Here is a 20,624-nt window from a genome sequence, read left to right as displayed (position 1 = left end):
AGCCTTGAGGCACGCCTTGGTTGACAGGGGCTTGGGGGGAGTGGGAGTTGCAGAGTGTGATGCACTGTTTTCTGATAAAGAGGTATGACTGGATCCAGGAGAAAGCTGATCCGGTGATGTAGGTGGTGAGATAGGCGGTTGAGGAGGATGGGATGGGAGATAGTGTCAAAGACTGCAGAGAGGTCAAGCAGAATTATTTCACTGGTGTGCCCGGAGTCAGCAGTGATCAGAAGAAGATCATTTGTGATTTTGATGAGGGCGGTCTCGGTGCTGTGGTGTGGGTTCATAGAGCTCATGGTTGGACATTTGGTGATGGAGTCGGATGGCAACTGCTTTTTCCAGGATCTTACTGCGGAACAGAAGGTTGGAGATCGGCCGGTAGTTGTTGAAGTGTTATTCCCACTCTCAAAAATTTCATGAATAAAGTCAACATGAGGTTCAAGTGCGGCCATAACCGCTACATGTTCTGCTTCCGCCTAACGCAAGTCTGCATTTCCAGTCACAGATTCTGACATTCACTGTATATTCCGTACAACATCTGTAAACAAGAAAACAAAACTGTCTTTCCGTTTTGTTGTAAACCAGTTGTAAACCAGTTGTAAACCAGAAAAACAAAAGAGGCCCATTTGATTGTTTTTTTAATTTCCTGTTTTTGAAATTGTGTTTTTTAAACAAAATAACCAAAGAACGAATGATATTGAAATATTGATATGAATTGAGTATACGTCTTTTCACCTCATCTCAAATAAATTGTGACACCTGTTTCAAAATGCATTTGCTTTGGTAGAAGAGTGTTTAACTCAGCTCAAAGAGGGATTTGTGAAGTCTCTTGAGATCCAGCTGCAGCAAGTTGCCCAGCAGGGGAAGAGGCTTCGGACCCGGAGGCTCTTTTCCAAATCCCTGAGAGGTGAAACTACAAGAAACTAGATAGATGACGAGCAGGAGAGCAACAACTCCCAGAGAAGTGGTGGGATTAGAGAAAATGTAGACAACAAAATCCTCCAAAAGAGACATTTCTCCTGCTGTTAATGGCACTGAGCCTTGCAGTTAGAACACAGTGATACCCATCAAAGGGACATATCCTGCCTTTTGTACCCCAGCCACTGCCAGTACTGATTAAATTAAGTGAAAACATTGGCAAGACAGTAAAAATGTCTACTCTGCCAAAAGCACCAGTTCGATTTGTAAATGATTTATTTGTACATAAGAGCTGCACAGCATGTTACCCCTCCCTAATGCCATGCTCCAGCTCTCTTCCTTATTGGCGACTGACAGCACAAAGCTCATGAGGCTGCGGGTCGAGAGCTAAGCTCACAACTGGTGTCAGGTCCAGTTCCTCCTCTGTGACTCCAGGTGGAGGAGTGAAACGAAAGCGCTGGAGGAGGGAGGTTAGGAAGAGGAAGAGCTCCATCTTAGCCATACTTTCTCCCAGACACGCCCTGCGACCTGCAAAACCAAGAGATTTGCAAAGAGATGGACCATGCCGTGTAAAATGTCTCTGCAATCCATAAAATACAAAATCCTGATGACGGTGTTGTACCTGCAGAAAAGGGCATGAAGGCGTCTCTCCTGATGAATTTACCCTCCTTATCCAGGAAGTGGGAAGGGTTGAAACAGTGTGGGGTCTCCCATTCACTCTCATCGTGCAGGACAGAAGCAAGAAGAGGAAACACAGTCGTCCCCTGTAGGCAAAAATAAAAGTACGTTTTCACCTTTTCAGAAGTAGCTGAACATTTCCAACAATAAATAACAGATGTGAGCAACTAGCCTCTTTGATGAAGTAGCCCTGGAAGGTGACGTCTCGGCTGGTTTTGTGAGGAATGGCAATGGGGGCAATGTTGGCCAGTCTCTGTGTCTCATGGATGACAGCATCAGTGTACGGCAGGTTCTTCCGGTCCTCGACTCTGACCTGACGGCTTCCTACCACCCTGCTGAGCTCCTCCTGGACCTGGTCTGGGTTTAACAAATAAATATTCTTTGCTGCATTCATCATTTATACGGTTATACCTGATGCTATGCAACGCAACATTGTGCTAACATGTTCACAATGGCAAGGCTACATAATGTAGAGCAGGTATATAATGTTTACCAAGTTACCAAATTAGGTTAGCATGCTAAGAAGCTGATGCTCATAAATATACCACTTTAGCTGGACATTTCCTCTTCATTCCAGCTCTACATACAAGCAAAATATTCTTTAATGAAAACATAAATGCACACCAACAAGCCCCATCTCTCTCTCTCTCTCTCTCTCTCTCTCTCCCCCCCCCCTCTCTCTCTCTCTCTCTCTCTCTCTCTCTCTTTACCTTGTACATGTGGATATTTAGCCATCAACAGTAAACCCCATTTCAGTGTAGTCGCTGTGGTGTCAGTCCCAGCTGCAAACAGGTTGATTACTGTAAATATAAGGTTTTTCTCATGGTAGTGATGGTCCATAACAGAAGACTCCTAGGAAAAAGAACATTCACACAAAATATGTTATTTTTGGTTTGATTAAAGATGTAAACGTGTTTGGTCTTACATCTTCTTTCTGCTTCCGAATCAGAAAACAGTCCACAAATCCCCTGCAGATGTGAGTGTCCAGCGTCTCTTTTAGGTCTTTGATTAATTCTTTGACATTACTGACAGTCACCTCAATATTTTTTAATATGAGCTGCCTGTTTTTTATCCAACTGAACAGCCTGGGAAAGATGTTGTAGAGCTGTGACGCAACAGTGAACACAACAAAGGTTAGTGAAAACAATCAACAACCAAAGAAAATTTCATGGAATAATATAGTCTTCATTAAACAGTGAGATTTGTGCTGTGGTCATTATGTATATTTTGCATTGAGACACATTTGATCAGTTATTTAAAACAGTTAAATAATAGTCAAATAGCTGCATTTCCCTATTTTTTCAGTCTGACGAGCACTTTCTTTTTGTGTAACTTAAAATTTGCCCAAAATCCCCCCCAGTCTATTGTGTAAAGAAATAATTGATCTTTGTCTAATCCTTACAATACTATGTAATTTAAAAAGCAAACATGAAGTGTACCTGGATTTGTACAGAGCCAAAAATTCGTGTGTTGTTTTGCGTTCTTGTCATCAGGTCTTTGAATCGGGGGTCATTGTATTCAAACCTGCTGCCATACACAATCGCGGAGATGATGTTGGATGCTGCACAATTTAGTGGGTGTCCTGTATCAAATGGTTTCCCTGTAAATGTGACAAATAATGATCTTATTAAGACTTCAGAGCAAATGAGTGGCAAATCAGCGGCAACTAAAAACATTAAAATATGGGTGAGGATTTGAACTCAACTTATAATTTTCTCAGAACAATAATGCACTAAGACTTGTCCTGATACTGAAAAAATAAACTCTGTGGAGGAAATGTCACTCAGCATTACGATAACACCACTTTGATGTCATCTGCTATTTTCGTATATCAGAACACCTTGTCATGTATTTATCTCCATACCTTCATGCTTTTCAATCATTTGGACCAAATGTTGACATTCCTCCAAGATTTTTTCCTCAGCGACTCGTTTGCCCATTCCAAAGTCTCTGAGGGTGGTGAGTGCAAAACGTCTCATCTCTTTCCATGATTCTCCATTTGAAAATACAATTCCTATTAAACACAACATGCAGGTTAAATGTAATATGAACAAAGTAGACATTTAAAAAATGTGTTTAAAACAGTGTATTATCAAACAAATGACAAATATACTGGTGTGTGTGGTCTTACTATGATTGCTCATTGATATTTGGTTGATGCTAACAAAAAAATACACTGTACTTAAAAAGTTATGTAAAGGTTGATACCATGACCTACCTTGACCATTATGTGCATCATGAAAAATAGGAGTGACGTCTCTGTTCCCAAATTCTTCTGCGTAGCTGACCAGAGCTTCTTTGACTGTCTTGTAACCGGCCAGCACCACCACTTTACTGGTTGCAAAGTACACCGTAAACACAGACCCATGTTTCTTTGAAAGCTTTAAAAAATAAAAAATGTAGATTCAGAGAGTGTAGACTTCAATAAATTGTTACAAAATGCATTTGCTTTGGTAGAAGAGTGTTTAACTCACCTCAAAGAGGGATTCGTGGAGTCTCTTGAGATCCAGCTGCAGCAAGTTGCCCAGCAGGGGAAGAGGCTTCGGACCCGGAGGCTCTTTTCCAAATCCCTGGGAGGTGAAACTACTAGAAACTAGATAGACGACCAGCAGGAGAGCAACAACTCCCAGAGAAGTGGTGGGATTAGAGAAAATGTAGACAACAAAATCCTCCAAAAGAAACATTTCTCCTGCTGTTAATGGCACTCCACTCACTGAGCCTTGCAGTGAAAAACACAGTGATGTTTATACTCAAATGCACATCCACTGGCACTCAAAGGGACATATTGTACCCCAGCCTGCACTGAATAAATAAAGTGAAAACATTGGCAAGACAGTAAAAATGTCCACTCTGCCAAAAGCACCAGTTCGATTTGTTAATGATTTATGTGTACATAAGTTCCTCTGCTTTGCAGACTGTCACAAAGAAAAACATGACAATATGACTGTATTCCTTCCCTCCATCAGACAGCCAGAGTAATATATCAGAGTGAGTGAATCGAGAGTGCTGCAGGTGGCAGGAGGGAGGTTAAGAACAGGAAGAGCTCCATCTTTGACATATGCATCCTGTTTAATTATTTAACATGAACAGTAACATGTTTATTATGTTTACTATAATGATACATCAAGTGAGAAGTAGGGTCATTTTCTCATAGACTTCCATTCAATCAGACTTCTTTTTGCAACCAGAGGAGTTGCCCCCTGATGGCCAGTAGAGAGAATGCACATTTCAGACCAGAGGTTGGCTGTGAGACAGGATTAAGGAACCTACATACAGTATACATAATTTATGTGTCACAATCAACAATTGTTAGGTTTGTAGTTATTGTGTAGTAAAGCACAAAGCCGTGATATGTCAAATAACATAAGCATCAAATCATCAGTCATTCAACCAGGTGGCACCATTGTGCAGTAAGGATCACTCGAGTGTCCAAAGTACCGATTTCAGTAGTGCAATGCCACAACAACCTTAAACTTATAATCTGACATAAAACCTGATTGCCTCCTTTATTCGGGTAAAGTGTGCACCAGCACTTAATCAGTGACAGACACTCTCTTCTTGTTTGCCCGTGACCTTGTCTACTCTTTCCTATCTATCTTTTGAACTCAGTGACAATAAGCTGTATTTCCATTAAATCATTGCATAGCCATCGTAATGTTGAGAACCGTTTGGAGGCGATCCCTCAATTAAACATACATTCTCAATTTGGAATTTAGTTCCCTTTTAAATGTTTTGGCTACGTTTAGCAAATAACTTCTAGTAGTTTAATTGGTGCAGCTTTAAGTTAGCCCATTGTGACATAGTGGTCATTTCTCAACTAATAATCCCTTGCTGATACACAAACCCTGCCAGATCACATCATTTGAAGAAAAACATTTAAAAATAATTATAATAATATAATAATAATAATCAGCTGGTTTAAAAGTGGACAGTAGTGTTACTTTTTGAATGATATTGGAATCTCAGAAGCTTTCCACTGTGCAAAAGTGTCCAACAATGCTGAAGTATTAATTTTGAAATCCCTCTCGACTGACCGCACAAAGCTCATGAGGTGACGGGTTGAGGGTGAAGCCTACAGCTGGAGTCAGGTCCAGTTCCTCCTCTGTGACTCCAGGTGGAGGAGTGAAACGGAAGCGCTGCAGGAGGGAGGTGAAGAACAGGAAGAGCTCCATCCTAGCCAGACTTTCTCCCAGACACGCCCTGCGACCTGGGAGAGACCAAGCTTCAGATAATCGGAAAAACTTCAGTTGGAATGGACAAGGAGTGTTCTTTGAGTTTGCTAACCTGCAGAGAAAGGCATGAAGGCATCTCTCTTGACAAACTTCCCATCCTTGTCCAAGAAATGGGCAGGGTTGAAGGTGCGTGGGCTCTCCCATTCACTTTCATCCCACAGGACAGATGTCAAAAGAGGAAACACAGGGGTTCCCTTGAGGAAGACACTTCATTAATAATTACCAATGATATAAAGAGCAGTACAAACTTCATATCTTTCAACAATCAAGCATACGGTTGCATCGTCTTCAATTATTTTACATGACTTGATTAGTTGGATTTTTACCTCTCTTATAAAATAGCCCTGAAAGGTCACATCCGTGCTGGTGGTGTGAGGAATAGAGCTGGGAAGGATATTTGCCAGTCTCTGTGTCTCATGGATGACAGCGTCACAGTAGGGCAGGTTCATCCTGTCCTCTGTCTTGACCTGACGGCTTCCAACCACCCTGCTCAGCTCTGCCTGGACCTGGTCTGGAAAATAAAAAGAGTAAGATATCTGCCTCTCACAAACTGTCAGAAACAGGTAACAATAATGAACACATTCCCCAACACATTGCAATTGCTATGTCACAGGATTTTGCATAAACAAGATACACTATATTGCCAAAAGTATTCACTCAACCATCCAAATAATTGAAATCAGGTGTTCCACTTCCATGGCCACAGTATATAAAAGCAAGCACCTAGGCATGCAGACTGTTTCTACAAACATTTGTGAAAGAATGGGTCGCTCTCATCTCTCTAAAATGATGGAGCAGGTTCAGCGGATGCTGAGGCACAGTGCAGAGAGGTCGCCAACTTTCTGCAGAGTCAGTCTCTACAGACCTCCAAACTTCATGTGGCCTTCAGATACGCTCAAGAACAGTGTAGAGAAGGGGGGATTATGGTGTGGGGTTGCTTTTCAGGAGCTGGGCTTGGCCCCTTAGTTCGAGTGAAAGGAACCAAGAGATGTGGGACAATTCCATGCTCCCTTTGTGGGAACAGTTTAGGGATGGCCCCTTCCTGTTCTAACATGACTGTGCACCAGTGCACAAAGCAAGGTCCATAAAGACATGGTCAATACTGCTCCCTAGTGGGCAGGCATTTTACTGCAACTGGATTTATTAGTCCACCGGCCTTTTAACCGTTCCACAAGTCAGATTGAAAACACACGGGGGAGGCGGCTTTTAGTTATTATGGTCCCCGACTGTGGAACAGCCTGCCGCAGAACCTCAGGGCCGCAGAGAATGTTGATGTTTTTAAAAAACGGCTCAAGACTCATCTTTTTAGTCTGGCTTTTAATTAATTAACTTTCTATTATTTTAAGTCTGCTATTTTATTCCCCAAGTTTTAATCTATTATTTTAAGTTTGCTTATTTTAGTAGTTTATACTGATTTTATTCTATCCTATTTAGCTATTTAGCTTTTTTATCTAGTTTTTGCTATTTATTTTATTACTGCTATCTTGTTCTATTTTACATTATTTTATCTCTTTTACCGTCGACTGACGGGAACCAGAGTCCCTCATGGTGTGGATGGCCTTTCACTCACCGATGTCTCAGTGCCGAGCCATGTCTCTACAGTTTTGGCCAATGCAGTGCGTGGGGGTGTGTGTGTGTGTGTGTGGTGTGCCGAGTTGCGTGCATGTTAGTGTGAGTGTGCGAGTGTGTTCCGGGTGGGGGGTCGGGTCTTTCTTTCTGTTGTTGTTGTTTTTATTGTTGTTGTTGTTTTGTTCTTATTTTCTAAATTTGTATTTTCTGTACGGCACTTTGTGTTGCATTTACCTGCATGAATGGTGCCATATAAATAAATAAAATTGAATTGAATTGAATTAGAACAAATGACTAATGACTATGACTGTTGCAACATATTGTATCCAGGTCCGTGGGGAATACAGAACATTTCCAAAGCAACACATGAGTAACACAAAGTAAGGAGCTACACTCAGAAAAGTCCTGTGCAGCGTTGTCTAAGTTTCTTTTATCCATTCATGAAATCCAAAAACTGCACATGTGAATCCATCAAACCCCCGCCCCGCGCCCCCTCCTGACTATCTTTCACAATACTATCTAGCAAATAATAATCTTAAAGCAAGAAAACAAGTGTGTAATCACCTTGTACATGAGGATATTTGGCCATGAGCAACATAGCCCATCTCAGTGTAGTTGCTGTCGTATCAGTACCAGCAGAAAAGACGTTGGCAACGGTTGACACAAGGTGCTCCGTTTTGTAGTACGAGTCCGTAATTCCTGAATCCTTATGAAGAAGGGAAATGTGTTTAGATTGAAGCTCTAACTAGTTTTCATCTTCTAGCTATTAATTTATTTCATAGAAATGGAATGGTGTTATGAATTCATGTCAAGCATTAAAGGAAACAGTTAGGGTGAGCTCTACTAAACACTGATGCACACAAGATGTGTTGGAGACGGGGGATCCCTGCTAATTGAGAGATGTCAGAATTAGACTGGTATAGTCCTGTAAATCAATATTTAATAAAAAGAACAGAAATGAACAATTAGAGATTAAAAAATGGATTATGATATTACACTAGACTTGAGCACCTCTAGCTTCTGTTTGTGGGCGAGAAAGGCGTCCACAAATCCTCTGCACATTTGAGGATTCAAAGTTTCTTGTAAACGTCCGATCAGCGGCCTCATGTGTTCTTTGTTTTCAGCAACGTTCTGCCTGAGACGCTTCCTGTTCCTCACCCATCCACACATCCAGGGGAACATGTTATACAACTGTTGTAGATAAACAGAGAATAACACACATTTAACCTGTATAATATTAAAGAACAATATAACGTCTATCGAATGGCCCATGAGGCTGTAATTCATTCATTCATCTTTTGGTTTATTTAGTGAAAGGCAAAAGGCGTACCTGTACTGAAGGAGAGCCTGAGAGTCGAAGGGTGTCATTGGCCCGGTCTACCATGCGTCTAAATTCTGGATCACTGTAATCAAATCTGCTGCCATAGATAATTGAACTGATAATGTTGGAGACTGCATAGTTTATTGACTGGGTAGAAGTGAAGGGTTTACCTAAAACAAACAAAAAGTGTATCGTGTAAAACAACAAACAGTATAGTATCCTTCTGAAGACGTAATACGGGAGAAGAGTTACCTTCATGTCTTTCAAACACTTCGATCAGATACTGAGTCTCCTCAACGATTTTCTCCTCTGCTGCTTTTTTGCCCATCCCAAAGTCTCTCAGGTTGCTCAGAGTAAAACGCCTCATTTCTTTCCATAATTCTCCATTGGCAAATAGAATTCCTTTACCTGCAGTGAAATCAAGTAGACATGTATCAAAATGTAATTTGCGTCATTGGAATTTTGTTGAAAATTTTTAGCAAGGGTTTTATAGCAAGAGTAACTGCACTGCACACTGCAAGAGTTGAATGAGTGAAGGCACTAATAGCTTGCTATTTGCAGAGGCATAAATTGTGCATTTACAAATGAGTAAATAAGATTTATTTGCATTATTCTTTTGTAGGTTTTCTAAACACATTTGCATTGCAGATCATTTGCAACATCACAACCTCTGGAAGAACCTTTGCACTCAAAGCACAACTTAGCTATTGTGGCAGTAGACAGTTAAGTGTTATATCAACATACTCATTGAATGAGATGATTATAGCTTTGATTAACTTGTTGTGTGAGTGATTGTCACAAAGATCTGCTTCTGCTTCTTATACCTACTATGTGGACCACTTATGTCACTGCCTATATCGGAGTGACCAGTCTCTCTCCAAACTCCACAGCATAGTTGACCAGAGCCTGCTTCACTGTCTTGTATCCTGCCAGGACTACAAATTTCTGGGGTCCCAAATATATTGTAAACACTGATCCATATTTCTTGGAAAGCTATGACACAAAAAAGCAGACCATATCACATTAAAGCAATAACATATATTAACCATTTCAAAACAGTTATGTAATCACATTATCATTTAAATGTTTTTGTGTCCTGCAAAATTTTGATCTGGATTTAGAGCAAGTTTTGTCTTTAAGCTTTTGGGAGTTCTCTGTATTAATAATAGTGGTCCAAAATTACTTTAAATTGCATAGTTTTAAGTCAAAAACGATCAAATCTCATAGTATATTTTAATGACTGTAGAAATTCAGAATGTGCCTCTTTAATTTCCAAAATATTTAGGGAATATAAGATGAACATAATATTTAGAAAGTCAGTCAATAATGATCTAGGGTGACTTACACTTTGCTTGACTGGAAAATTAGTTTGGGGACAAAAATACTGGTTTTATACCGTTTAAACTATGTTACAATAGCATCAAAATAAAAGGTGATTCCACACTTTTGAATGGAAGTGCATAAACAGTATATAGTTAATTTAGTTTTCCATGTCACTTGCTTACCTCGCACAGCGTATTGTGCAATGACTTAAGATCCAGCTGCAGCAAATTGCCAAACACCGGCAGTGGTCTGGGTCCCGGAGGCTTCTTTCTTTGACAGTCAGAGTTGGAGAAAAGTACATACAAGACAAGTAGGATACAAACAGCACCCAGTAGAGAGGTTGTACTGGGATAGAACAGAGAAATGTTTTCCATGACAGCCACACTTTTAACAAAGTGAGAAAGAATGTTCTTGTCTTTTATGAGACCTGAGACAGTAAAATGTCCTCTATTATAGCCGCGAGAATCTTTATTCGCTTTGGCGGATGTCCAACTGCTAAATTGATTGCAAGACCCAGTCCATAGGTATGTAAACAGAATAAGAAGTTAATATAGTTAAAATGTATTCAACACTGAGCTGAGTGACGTCAACAAAGTCCAAACTGAACCTCTATGTGAGACTTAAATCATTATGAACATTATTATTCTGAATGTTTTATCAAAGGCCATACAATCCAACTTCACTGCTCCTCAATATCGATTCACATTTTAAATTGTGGGGAAAGTTGTTCCTGTCAAAAAAAGGTGTAGTCCAAAGATGGCCGCTGCCTCACAACTATAGGCTATTGACACAGGGATACAGTCTTGAGCTATGGGCAGATGTGCAGTGAACCTGGAGCTGCTGGCGCTCAACCTGACAGAACCTTTTGGGTCAATTGATGGCGGCAGATCTATAGAACAACATTTTCAAATAGAAGGCTTATTTATGTATTTTTCATTAAATATATTTTAAATTGTGGCAGAATTGTAACTCTCACCCATGTAGGCTGCTATGACACCCTCCCAGCAGATGCCTCAGTGAAGTTAATCAATGGCTGAATTCCAAATCGCTCCTTTTATACTTTTAGTCCATACTGTTGCAGGCCTTACAGGTACATTGCATTTGAACCTCTTGCTGTTGTGCAGAGGATTGTGGGTCAGAATAGCCAGAAAACATGCTGGTTTTAAAAAGGCAAAGTGTGACCAGATGCAGGAGGACATCTTGGTATTTTTGGGAAAATGCATTTGGCATTCTATGTATTGGGACGTACTTTCTGGCATGATATTAAATAGTGTAATACTATAGGTACTGGAATGCGTCATCCTCATGTTCTACATTTTTTGTGTGTCATCTAGTGAGCCTTTCCACAAATGAAAATTAAAACTATTTCATTATTTGTATCATGTATCATTTCTGCGCTATTCTTTTGGTTTGTTGACACATAGCAGCTTATACTGACTATTCTGTCATGGCATAAAAACTACAATGATACAGCTCTTTTCTTCATTGGCGACTGACGGCACACAGCTCATGAGGTGGGGGGCTGAGGGTGAAGCCCACCACTGGATTCAGATCCAGTTCATCCTCTGCAACTCCGGTGGAGGCGTGAAACGGAAGCGCTGGAGGAGTGAGGCGAGGAAGAGGAAGAGCTCCATTCTGGCCAAACTCTCTCCAAGACACACCCTACGACCTGCAAGAACCAAGAGTGGGTCACGTCTTCAGAATGAAACCTTTGCCAAGTCTGCTAACCCTGCTGCTACTCGGTTAACCTGCCAGACTTACCATGGAGTCAAAGGGTCTAAAATATAGGAAATACTAGACATCAGACTGATTCAACAGCAGGTTAAAAAGATGACGATAGAATCTAAAGCCTGCAGATCATAGTGGAAAAATATACCACCACATCAGCTGGCTGACGAGACAGAAGGAATTAAACAAAGTAAAACACTGTTCCTGTGTTTTTTCACTGTTACAATCATTAAAAAGCAAAAGCAGCATGTGTTAGCATTCAGTACACCTCCAGTAGCTAGCGTAGCATAGAAGTGCTAGCACTGGTTAAGGATTAGCCAACCTACTCTGCTGTTAGCTCCACAGGTTTTAGAAATGTACATCTGCGTAACAAGCATCACTATTATGCAACGTTTTAACCGTGACTAGCTCAAAGTCCATAACATGACCTGAAATCTGGTTCAAGCTATGCAATGATTTGCCAGTCTGTTAGGAGGCGAAGGGTCAATTGTATACAAATACATCCGTTGTCCCTAGTTAACAAAATCCTGATGACCGTGTTGTACCTGCAGAAAAGGGCATGAAGGCGTCTCTCCTGATGAATTTACCCTCCTTATCCAGGAAGTGGGAAGGGTTGAAACAGTGTGGGGTCTCCCATTCACTCTCATCGTGCAGGACAGAAGTAAGTAGAGGAAACACAGTCGTCCCCTGTAGGCAAAAATAAAAGTACATTTTCACCTTTTCAGAAGTAGATGAACATTTCCAATAATAAATAACAGATGTGAACAACTAGCCTCTTTGATGAAGTAGCCCTGGAAGGTGACGTCTCGGCTGGTTTTGTGAGGAATGGCCATGGGGACAATGTTGGCCAGTCTCTGTGTCTCATGGATGACAGCATCAGTGTACGGCAGGTTCTTCCGGTCCTCAACTCTGACCTGACGGCTTCCTACCACCCTGCTGAGCTCCTCCTGGACCTGGTCTGGGTTTAACAAATAAGTATTATTTGCTGCATTCATTTAAACAAGACTAATCCTTGGCCTCTGTGAAGCTGCCAAAGAATCTCTCTCTTTACCTTGTACATGTGGATATTTAGCCATAAACAGTAAACCCCATGTCAGTGTAGCTGTGGTGTCAGTCCCAGCTGCAAACAGGTTGGCCACTGTAAATATCAAGTTTTTCTCATGGTAGTGATTGTCCATAACAGAAGAGTCCTAAGAGAAAGAACGTCCACACATCAGCATAAATTAGACTGTTTTTTATTCGAATTTGTTTTAATAAAGATGTAAACGTGTTTGGTCTTACATCTTCTTTCTGCTTCCGAATCAGAAAACAGTCCACAAATCCCCTGTAGATGTGAGTGTTCAGCGTCTCTTTTAGGTCTTTGATTAATTCTTTGATATCTCTGACAGCATCCTCAACATTTTTTAAGAACAGCTGCCTGTTTTTTATCCAACTGAACAGCCTGGGAAAGATGTTGTAGAGCTGTGATGTAACAGTGAAAACAACAAAGGTTAGTGAAGACAATCAGCAACCAAAGAAGATTTCATGGAATAATAAAAGTCTTCATTTTACAGTGAGATTTGTGCTGTGTGTCTCATTATTTCATGTTACAAATGACCAGAAGCTGTTTTGCAGGACTATTGTGGATCGGTACAATTAAATGTCAAACATTGTCCTGTCTAATCCCAAATATATTATAAATATGTAAAACTAGACTGTAAGTAGTTATGTGAGAATAAGTCGAAAGGAGAGGAAAATAGAGAAAAAGAGAAGAGATGACTGGAGAGTAGGGTAGAGGAGAAGATAGCAATACACTATAGTAATAGATCAATGTAATAATAAAAAATATGTAAGACAAATAATATTATAAACTATTAAAAGATGCTGGTGAATCAAATGAATTAATTAATAAGAAGAAGGGAAAGGAGGATAGGTGACTGGAGAGAACAGGAGAAGAGAAAGATTAGACCAGAAGAAATGGGGCTGTTTCAAATTGGGCCTGAATCATGCATTTGTCAGTAAACATTGCTTGCTTGCTCACCAGAGTAATTTAAAAGGCAAATATAAAACCCACCTGGATTGGTGCAGAGCCGACAACGTGTATGGTGTCGTGCGCTCTTGTCACCATGTTTGTGAATCGGGGGTCATTGTATTCAAACCTGCTGCCATACACAATGGATGAGATGATGTTGGATGCTGCATAACTCAGCGGGTGTGCTGTGTCAAATGGTTTCCCTGTAAAATGTGACAAAAATTATATTATTAAGACTTAAGAGCAAACTTAATATCAAAGCAAACCTCACCATGAAAGTGGCAACAAAAACATTAAAATATGGAGCACTTGAACACAACTTATCATTTTCTGAGCACAATAAGATGTAACCTGAATTGGAAAATAAACTATTTGGAAGAAATGTCACTCAGCATTACGATAAGACCTCCTTGACGTCATCTGCTATTTTCGTATATCAGAACACCTTGTCATGTATTTATCTCCATACCTTCATGCTTTTCAATCATTTGGACCAAATGTTGACATTCCTCCAAGATTTTTTCGTCAGTGACTCGTTTGCCCATTCCAAAGTCTCTGAGGGTGGTGAGTGCAAAACGTCTCATCTCTTTTCATGATTCTCCATTTGCAAATATAATTCCTATTAAACACAACATGCAGGTTAAATGTAATATGAACTATCATGTATAGATTTTTAGATATAATTCTAGTCAGTGAATCGCCTACATAAAACAAAGTAGAAATTTTTTGTAGTACATAAAACGTTTTTTGTGGCTTTACTATTGCTATGACTTCTCATTGATATTATTGGATATTGTATTGAAAAATAAACACACCGTTGCCTTGATTTAAATCATGAAAAATAGGAGTGATGCTTCGGTCTCCAAATTCTTCTGCGTAGCTGACCAGAGCTTCTTTGACTGTCTTGTAACCGGCCAGGACCACCACTTTACTGGTTCCAAAGTACACCGTAAACACAGACCCGTGTTTCTCTGAGAGCTTTGAACAAAAAAATAGATTCAGAGATGGTGTTGAATCTGTGTATCGTTCGTCCATGGGTTATTTCAAAACAAAAACAATTCTCCTACGGTGTTCGTTGATTTTTTAAAATTTGTCTAAGGATGCGTTTAGAATGACTGTGGGGAGAGCATTCCAGAGAGTGGGGGCTGTGGTGCTGAACGCTCTGTCTCCAAAGGTATAGAGTCTGGTGTGGGGGATGGAGAGCAGGCCAGTTTCTGAGGAACAGAGGTTTGCGAAACCGGGAGTACGGTACAAGGAGGTCAGAGAGGTATTGAGGGGTGAGGAATGGAGGGATTTTTAGCTGGGAAGGAGGATTTTGTTCTTTATGTAGAAGTTAATTGGAAGCCAGTAGAGGTGGATGAGGGTTGGGATGATGTGTTGCCAGGGCTTGGTGTGGGTGAGAACTAGAGATGCACCTATCCAGTTTTCTTCCGATCCAATCTGATACCGATACCTGGGCTGACCATATCGGCCGATACCCGATACCGATCCGATACTACTGTTGAATGAATGAACCGTATACCTTGCCATGTGACATTGCCACAGATATAAATGTACTCAATATTATTTATTAACAAATAACAAAGTGTACATTGGCAGCAAAAATAAATAAATAACACTTGTAACCATGTAAAGTGCACTGCAAACAGATATTTTAAAATGTAATATAAAAACATAGCAGCTGCCTGAAACCCAACAAACAATGGCTTAATTAACCGGCACTTGCTCCATGTTGCTCTGTGTTTGCTCATCACTAGCTGCTCTGCGTGATGACGTAACCAGCGTTGCAAACATAGAATTGAAATGACTAGATCGCTGTAACTGTATTGCTGTGTATGATATTAATAAAAATGAAATGACTGGATTGGAATGCTGGATCGGCCTCATTCATCCGATATCTGATCCAGCTAATTAGTCAATATCGGAGCCGATATCTGATGCAGGTATCGGATTGGTGCATCTCTAGTGAGATACCTGGCAGCGGAGTTTATATTGTAGCCTATCCAGGGTTTTGGTGTGTACTCCAGAAAGGACTCTATGACAGTAATCCAGATGGGAGGTGACGAAGGCATGAATGAGGGTTTCTGCCACAGAGTCTGGAGATATTTCTGAGGTGAAAGAAGGCGGATGTGGGACTGGAAGGAAAGGTTGGAGTCCAGGATGACGCCAAGGTTGCAGACTTCAGAGAATGGGCAGATGGAGTACCCATCTACACTCAACAAAAATATAAACGCAACACTTTTGTTTTTGCTCCCATTTTTCATGAGATGGACTTAAAGATCTAAAATTCATTCCAGATACACAATATTACCATTTCTCTCAAACATTGTTCACAAATCAGTCTAAATGTGTGATAGTGAGCACTTCTGCTTTGCTGAGATAATCCATCCCACCTCACAGGTGTGCCACATCAAGATGCTGATCTGACATCATGATTAGTGCACAGGTGTACCTTATACTGCCCACAATAAAAGGCCACTCTGAAATGTGCAGTTTTGTCTCACAGCAAAATGCCACAGATGCCACAAGCATTGAGGGAGCGTGCAATTGGCATGCTGACAGCAGGAATGTCAACCAGATCTGTTGCTCGTGCATTGAATGTTCATTTCTCCACCATAAGCCGTCTCCAAAGGCGTTTCAGAGAATATGGCAGTACATCCAACCGGCCTCACAACCGCAGACCACGTGTAACCACACCAGCCTAGGACCTCCACATCCAGCAGGTTCACCTCCAAGATCGTCTGAGACCAGCCACTCAGACAGCTGCAGAAACAATTGGTTTGCATAACCAAACAATTTCTGCACAAACTGTCAGAAACCGTCTCAGGGAAGCTCAACTGCATGCTCGTCGTCCTCATCGGGGTCTTGACCTGACTCCAGCTCGTCGCCGTAACAGACTTGAGTGGGCAAATGCTCACATTCGATGGCGTCTGGCACGTTGGAGAGGTGTTCTCTTCACGGATGAATCTCGGTTTACATTGTTCAGGGCAGACGGCAGACAGCGTGTGTGTCGTCGTGTGGGTGAGCGCTTTGCTGATGTCAATGTTGTGGATCGAGTGGCCCATGGTGGTGGTGGGGTTATGGTATGGGAAGGCATCTGTTATGGACGAAGAACACAGGTGCATTTTATTGATGGCATTTTGAATGCACAGAGATACCGTGATGAGATCCTGAGGCCCATTGTTGTGCCATACATCCATGAACATCACCTCATGTTTCAGCAAGATAATGCACGGCCCCATGTTGCAAGGATCTGTACACAATTCTTGGAAGCTGAAAATGTCCCAGTTCTTGCATGGCCAGCATACTCACCGGACATGTCACCCATTGAGCATGTTTGGGATGTGCTTGACGGCGTATACGACACCGTGTACCAGTTCCCACTAATATCCAGCAACTTCGCACAGCCATTGAAGAGGAGTGGACCAACATTCCACAGGCCACAATTGACAATCTGATAAACTCTATGCGAAGAAGATGTGTTGCACTGCATGAGGCAAATGGTGGTCACACCAGATACTGACTGGTTCTGAGTCCCCAGACCCCCAATAAAGCAAAAAAATGCACATTTCAGGGTGGCCTTTTATTGTGGACAGTCTAAGGCACACCTGTGCACTAATCATGATGTCAGATCAGCATCTTGATGTGGCACACCTGTGAGGTGGGATGGATTATCTCAGCAAAGCAGAAGTGCTCACTATCACACATTTAGACTGATTTGTGAACAATGTTTGAGAGAAATGGTAATATTGTGTATCTGGAATGAATTTTAGATATTTAAGTCCATCTCATGAAAAATGGGAGCAAAAACAAAAGTGTTGCGTTTATATTTTTGTTGAGTGTATATTAAGGAGATCTCCAACCTCTCAAAGTAGTGCCTTGGAGGCCGCATCCATGAGCTCTGTTTTATTGCTGTTGAGCTTGATTATGTTTGTTGACATCCTTAGATTTTATGCAGGCAGTAGACCAGGGAGATGGGGGGGGGGGGGGGGGGGGGGGGGCTGAGTGGATGGTTTGGTGCTGATGTGGAGCTGTGTGTCGTCGGTGTATGAGTGGAATTTGAGACCATGTTGGTGGGTGATCTGACCAAGATGGAGCATGTAGATGATAAAGAGGGGGGGGTCCAAGTGCAGAGTCTTGAGGCACGCCTTGGTTGACAGGGGCTTGGGGGGAGTGGGAGTTGCAGAGTGTGACACACTGTTTTCTGTTAAAGAGGTATGACTGGATCCAGGAGAAAGCTGATCCGGTGATGTAGGTAGTGAGATAGGCGGTTGAGGAGGATGGGATGGAGATAGTGTCAAAGACTGCAGAGAGGTCAAGCAGAATTATTTCACTGGTGTGTCCGGAGTCAGCAGTGATCAGAAGAAGATCATTTGTGATTTTGATGAGGGCGGTCTCGGTGCTGTGGTGTGCTCTGAATCCAGATTGAAGGGGTTCATAGAGCTCATGGTTGGACATATGGTGATGGAGTTGGATGGCAACTGCTTTTTCCAGGATCTTACTGCGGAACAGAAGGTTGGAGATCGGCCGGTAGTTGTTGAAGTGATTTTCCCACTCTCAAAAATTTCATGAATAAAGTCAACATGAGGTTCAAGTGCGGCCATAACCGCTACATGTTCTGCTTCCGCCTAACGCAAGTCTGCATTTCCAGTCACAGATTCTGACATTCACTGTATATTCCGTACAACATCATGTAAACAAGAAAACAAAACTGTCTTTCCGTTTTGTTGTAAACCAGTTGTAAACCAGTTGTAAACCAGAAAAACAAAAGAGGCCCATTTGATTGTTTTTTTAATTTCCTGTTTTTTAAATTGTGTTTTTTAAACAAAATAACCAAAGAACGAATGATATTGAAATATTGATATGAATTGAGTATACGTCTTTTCACCTCATCTCAAATAAATTGTGACACCTGTTTCAAAATGTATTTGCTTTGGTAGAAGAGTGTTTAACTCACCTCGAAAGAGGGATTTGTGGAGTCTCTTGAGATCCAGCTGCAGCAAGTTGCCCAGCAGGGGAAGAGGCTTCGGACCCGGAGGCTCTTTTCCAAATCCCTGAGAGGTGAAACTACTAGAAACTAGATAGATGACGAGCAGGAGAGCAACAACTCCTAGAGAGGTGGTGGGATTAGAGAAAATGTAGATAACAAAATCTTCCAAAAGAGACATTTCTCCTGCTGTTAATGGCACTCCACTCACTGAGCCTTGCAGTTAGAACACAGTGATGTTTATACTCAAATGCACATCCACTGGAACGCATTTGTAGCTGAGATTTAGGAGGAGTAATCATCTACCTACCCATCAAAGGGACATATCCTGCCTTTTGTACCCCAGCCACTGCCAGTACTGATTAAATTAAGTGAAAACATTGGCAAGACAGTAAAAATGTCTACTCTGCCAAAAGCACCAGTTTGATTTGTAAATTATTTATTTGTACATAAGTTCCTCTGCTTTGCAGATTGCCATGAAGAAAAACATGACAATATGACTGTATTCCTTCCCTCCATCAGACGCAGTTTTACTGTCAGCCAGAGAAATATATCAGAGTGAGTTTGTGAGAAGTAGGGTCATTTTCTCATAAACTTCCATTCAATCAGACTTCTTTTTGCAACCAGAGGAGTTGAAAAAAGTTCTCAGGTCCTCCAGGGCATAAATATTTCTCAATAAGACCTGACTCCTTTCAGTGTTAATGAAACACACTGGGTTCCGTTGAGTTCAGTGCAATAATAGTTTTACTTTACATAAAAAATAATACAGGAACATGATGGCGGGACGTGAAGCAGCACTTTGAATTGAGAGGAAGTTAACACATAGTCTATATACACGCCAGTAGGCCTACGTAGGCTCTTCTAAAGCTGTTTGTCTCCATTTCTATTCTACTGTATCGTACCCAACATCTTATCTAATGTCTAGCATCAAGTTTTTGCTCAAAGAACTTTACTACTTGACTAAATTAACTGGGCTACAATGATTGATCACCAACCTGAGCAAACCAAGACTGTTGGTATTAAACTGCAGCCTTTCCAAAGGATCAATGTGCAAAATACTGGTTTTTCATAAGAAGCATCAGGGTTGAGAGTGAACTAAATCTTATTTAGAACAATTATATTGTCCTCTTTATTACATACTCTCAATCTCCTTTTTCTCATCAGAAAACATTGAAGAAAATAATGTGTAACCATCCATCCATCCATCCATCCATTTTCTACCGCTTATCCTGTATTTAGGGTCACGGGGGGGCTGGAGTCGATCCCAGCTATCATTGGGCGAAGGCAGGGTACACCTGGACAGGACGCCAGTCTATCACAGGGCTGACATGTAGAGACAAACAACCATTCACACTCACATTCACACCTACAGGCAATTTAGAGTCATCAATGAACCTATCCCCATCCTGCATGTCTTTGGACTGTGGGAGGAAGCCGGAGAACCCGGAGAGAACCCACGCTTACACGGGGAGAACATGCAAACTCCACACAGAAGGAACCCGGGCCGAATAATATGTAACGTATAACTATTAAGTATTTCTCTAGAAGGGGGGGAAAAAGACCAAAATGAAAAAATTATATGAATGTAATTTATTGTCATTTTAGATGTACATGTGGTATTGAGCTATAGTAGGATCATATATTATGTGATATTTGCCATTTTCTGCAATACAAAAAAATAGACAAATTACAATCTTCAAAACTGAGTAAATCCATTTGTGAAAATAATTAACCATTGACGATAATCAGGAATACGAAGGTATGTAGTTGTCTCACTCTAGTGAAGTCCATATGCATGGAAAAAGTGACGCAAAGTGTTTAAACTAAAGAGAGAAAAATGTAAGGCTAGTCAACGTG

At 41.1% G+C, this 20,624-nt stretch overlaps 1 protein-coding gene and 2 pseudogenes across 3 annotated transcripts; all 3 read right to left on the bottom strand.

Annotated features, from left to right (window-relative positions):
• Positions 1 to 1,233: 1,233 nt before the first annotated feature.
• LOC311031460 (cytochrome P450 2K4-like) lies at positions 1,234 to 4,280 on the bottom strand (the record flags this gene model as incomplete). The annotated part of the gene is made up of 9 exons (XM_084037765.1): positions 1,234 to 1,446; positions 1,541 to 1,682; positions 1,769 to 1,953; positions 2,307 to 2,448; positions 2,522 to 2,701; positions 3,036 to 3,196; positions 3,461 to 3,610; positions 3,815 to 3,977; positions 4,071 to 4,280. The coding sequence occupies 9 exons, from the start codon at positions 4,278 to 4,280 to the stop codon at positions 1,259 to 1,261; spliced, it is 1,521 nt and encodes a 506-aa protein (XP_083893891.1). The 3' UTR covers positions 1,234 to 1,258.
• A 289-nt stretch (positions 4,281 to 4,569) lies between these two features.
• LOC311031038 (cytochrome P450 2K1-like) lies at positions 4,570 to 10,985 on the bottom strand (annotated as a pseudogene). The gene is made up of 9 exons (XR_014599362.1): positions 10,224 to 10,985; positions 9,547 to 9,711; positions 8,971 to 9,126; positions 8,728 to 8,888; positions 8,409 to 8,588; positions 7,962 to 8,103; positions 6,155 to 6,339; positions 5,881 to 6,022; positions 4,570 to 5,803 (listed from the first exon to the last, which is right to left on the bottom strand). The product of XR_014599362.1 is annotated as a cytochrome P450 2K1-like (transcript).
• Positions 10,986 to 11,523: 538 nt separating this feature from the next.
• On the bottom strand, positions 11,524 to 19,081 carry LOC311031459 (cytochrome P450 2K1-like; annotated as a pseudogene). Its single transcript has 10 exons — positions 19,078 to 19,081; positions 18,738 to 18,890; positions 14,596 to 14,751; positions 14,250 to 14,399; positions 13,823 to 13,983; positions 13,051 to 13,230; positions 12,821 to 12,959; positions 12,543 to 12,727; positions 12,315 to 12,456; positions 11,524 to 11,710 (listed from the first exon to the last, which is right to left on the bottom strand). The product of its transcript is annotated as a cytochrome P450 2K1-like (transcript).
• Between the last annotated feature and the right edge of the window lie 1,543 nt (positions 19,082 to 20,624).

The sequence above is a fragment of the Eutrigla gurnardus genome, assembly GCF_963514095.1.
Source record: "Eutrigla gurnardus genome assembly, chromosome: 20".
Classification (NCBI taxonomy): Eukaryota; Metazoa; Chordata; class Actinopteri; order Perciformes; family Triglidae; genus Eutrigla; species Eutrigla gurnardus.
The sequence above is the reverse complement of the archived record's forward strand: the minus strand, read 5'-3'. Positions and strand labels throughout refer to the sequence as shown.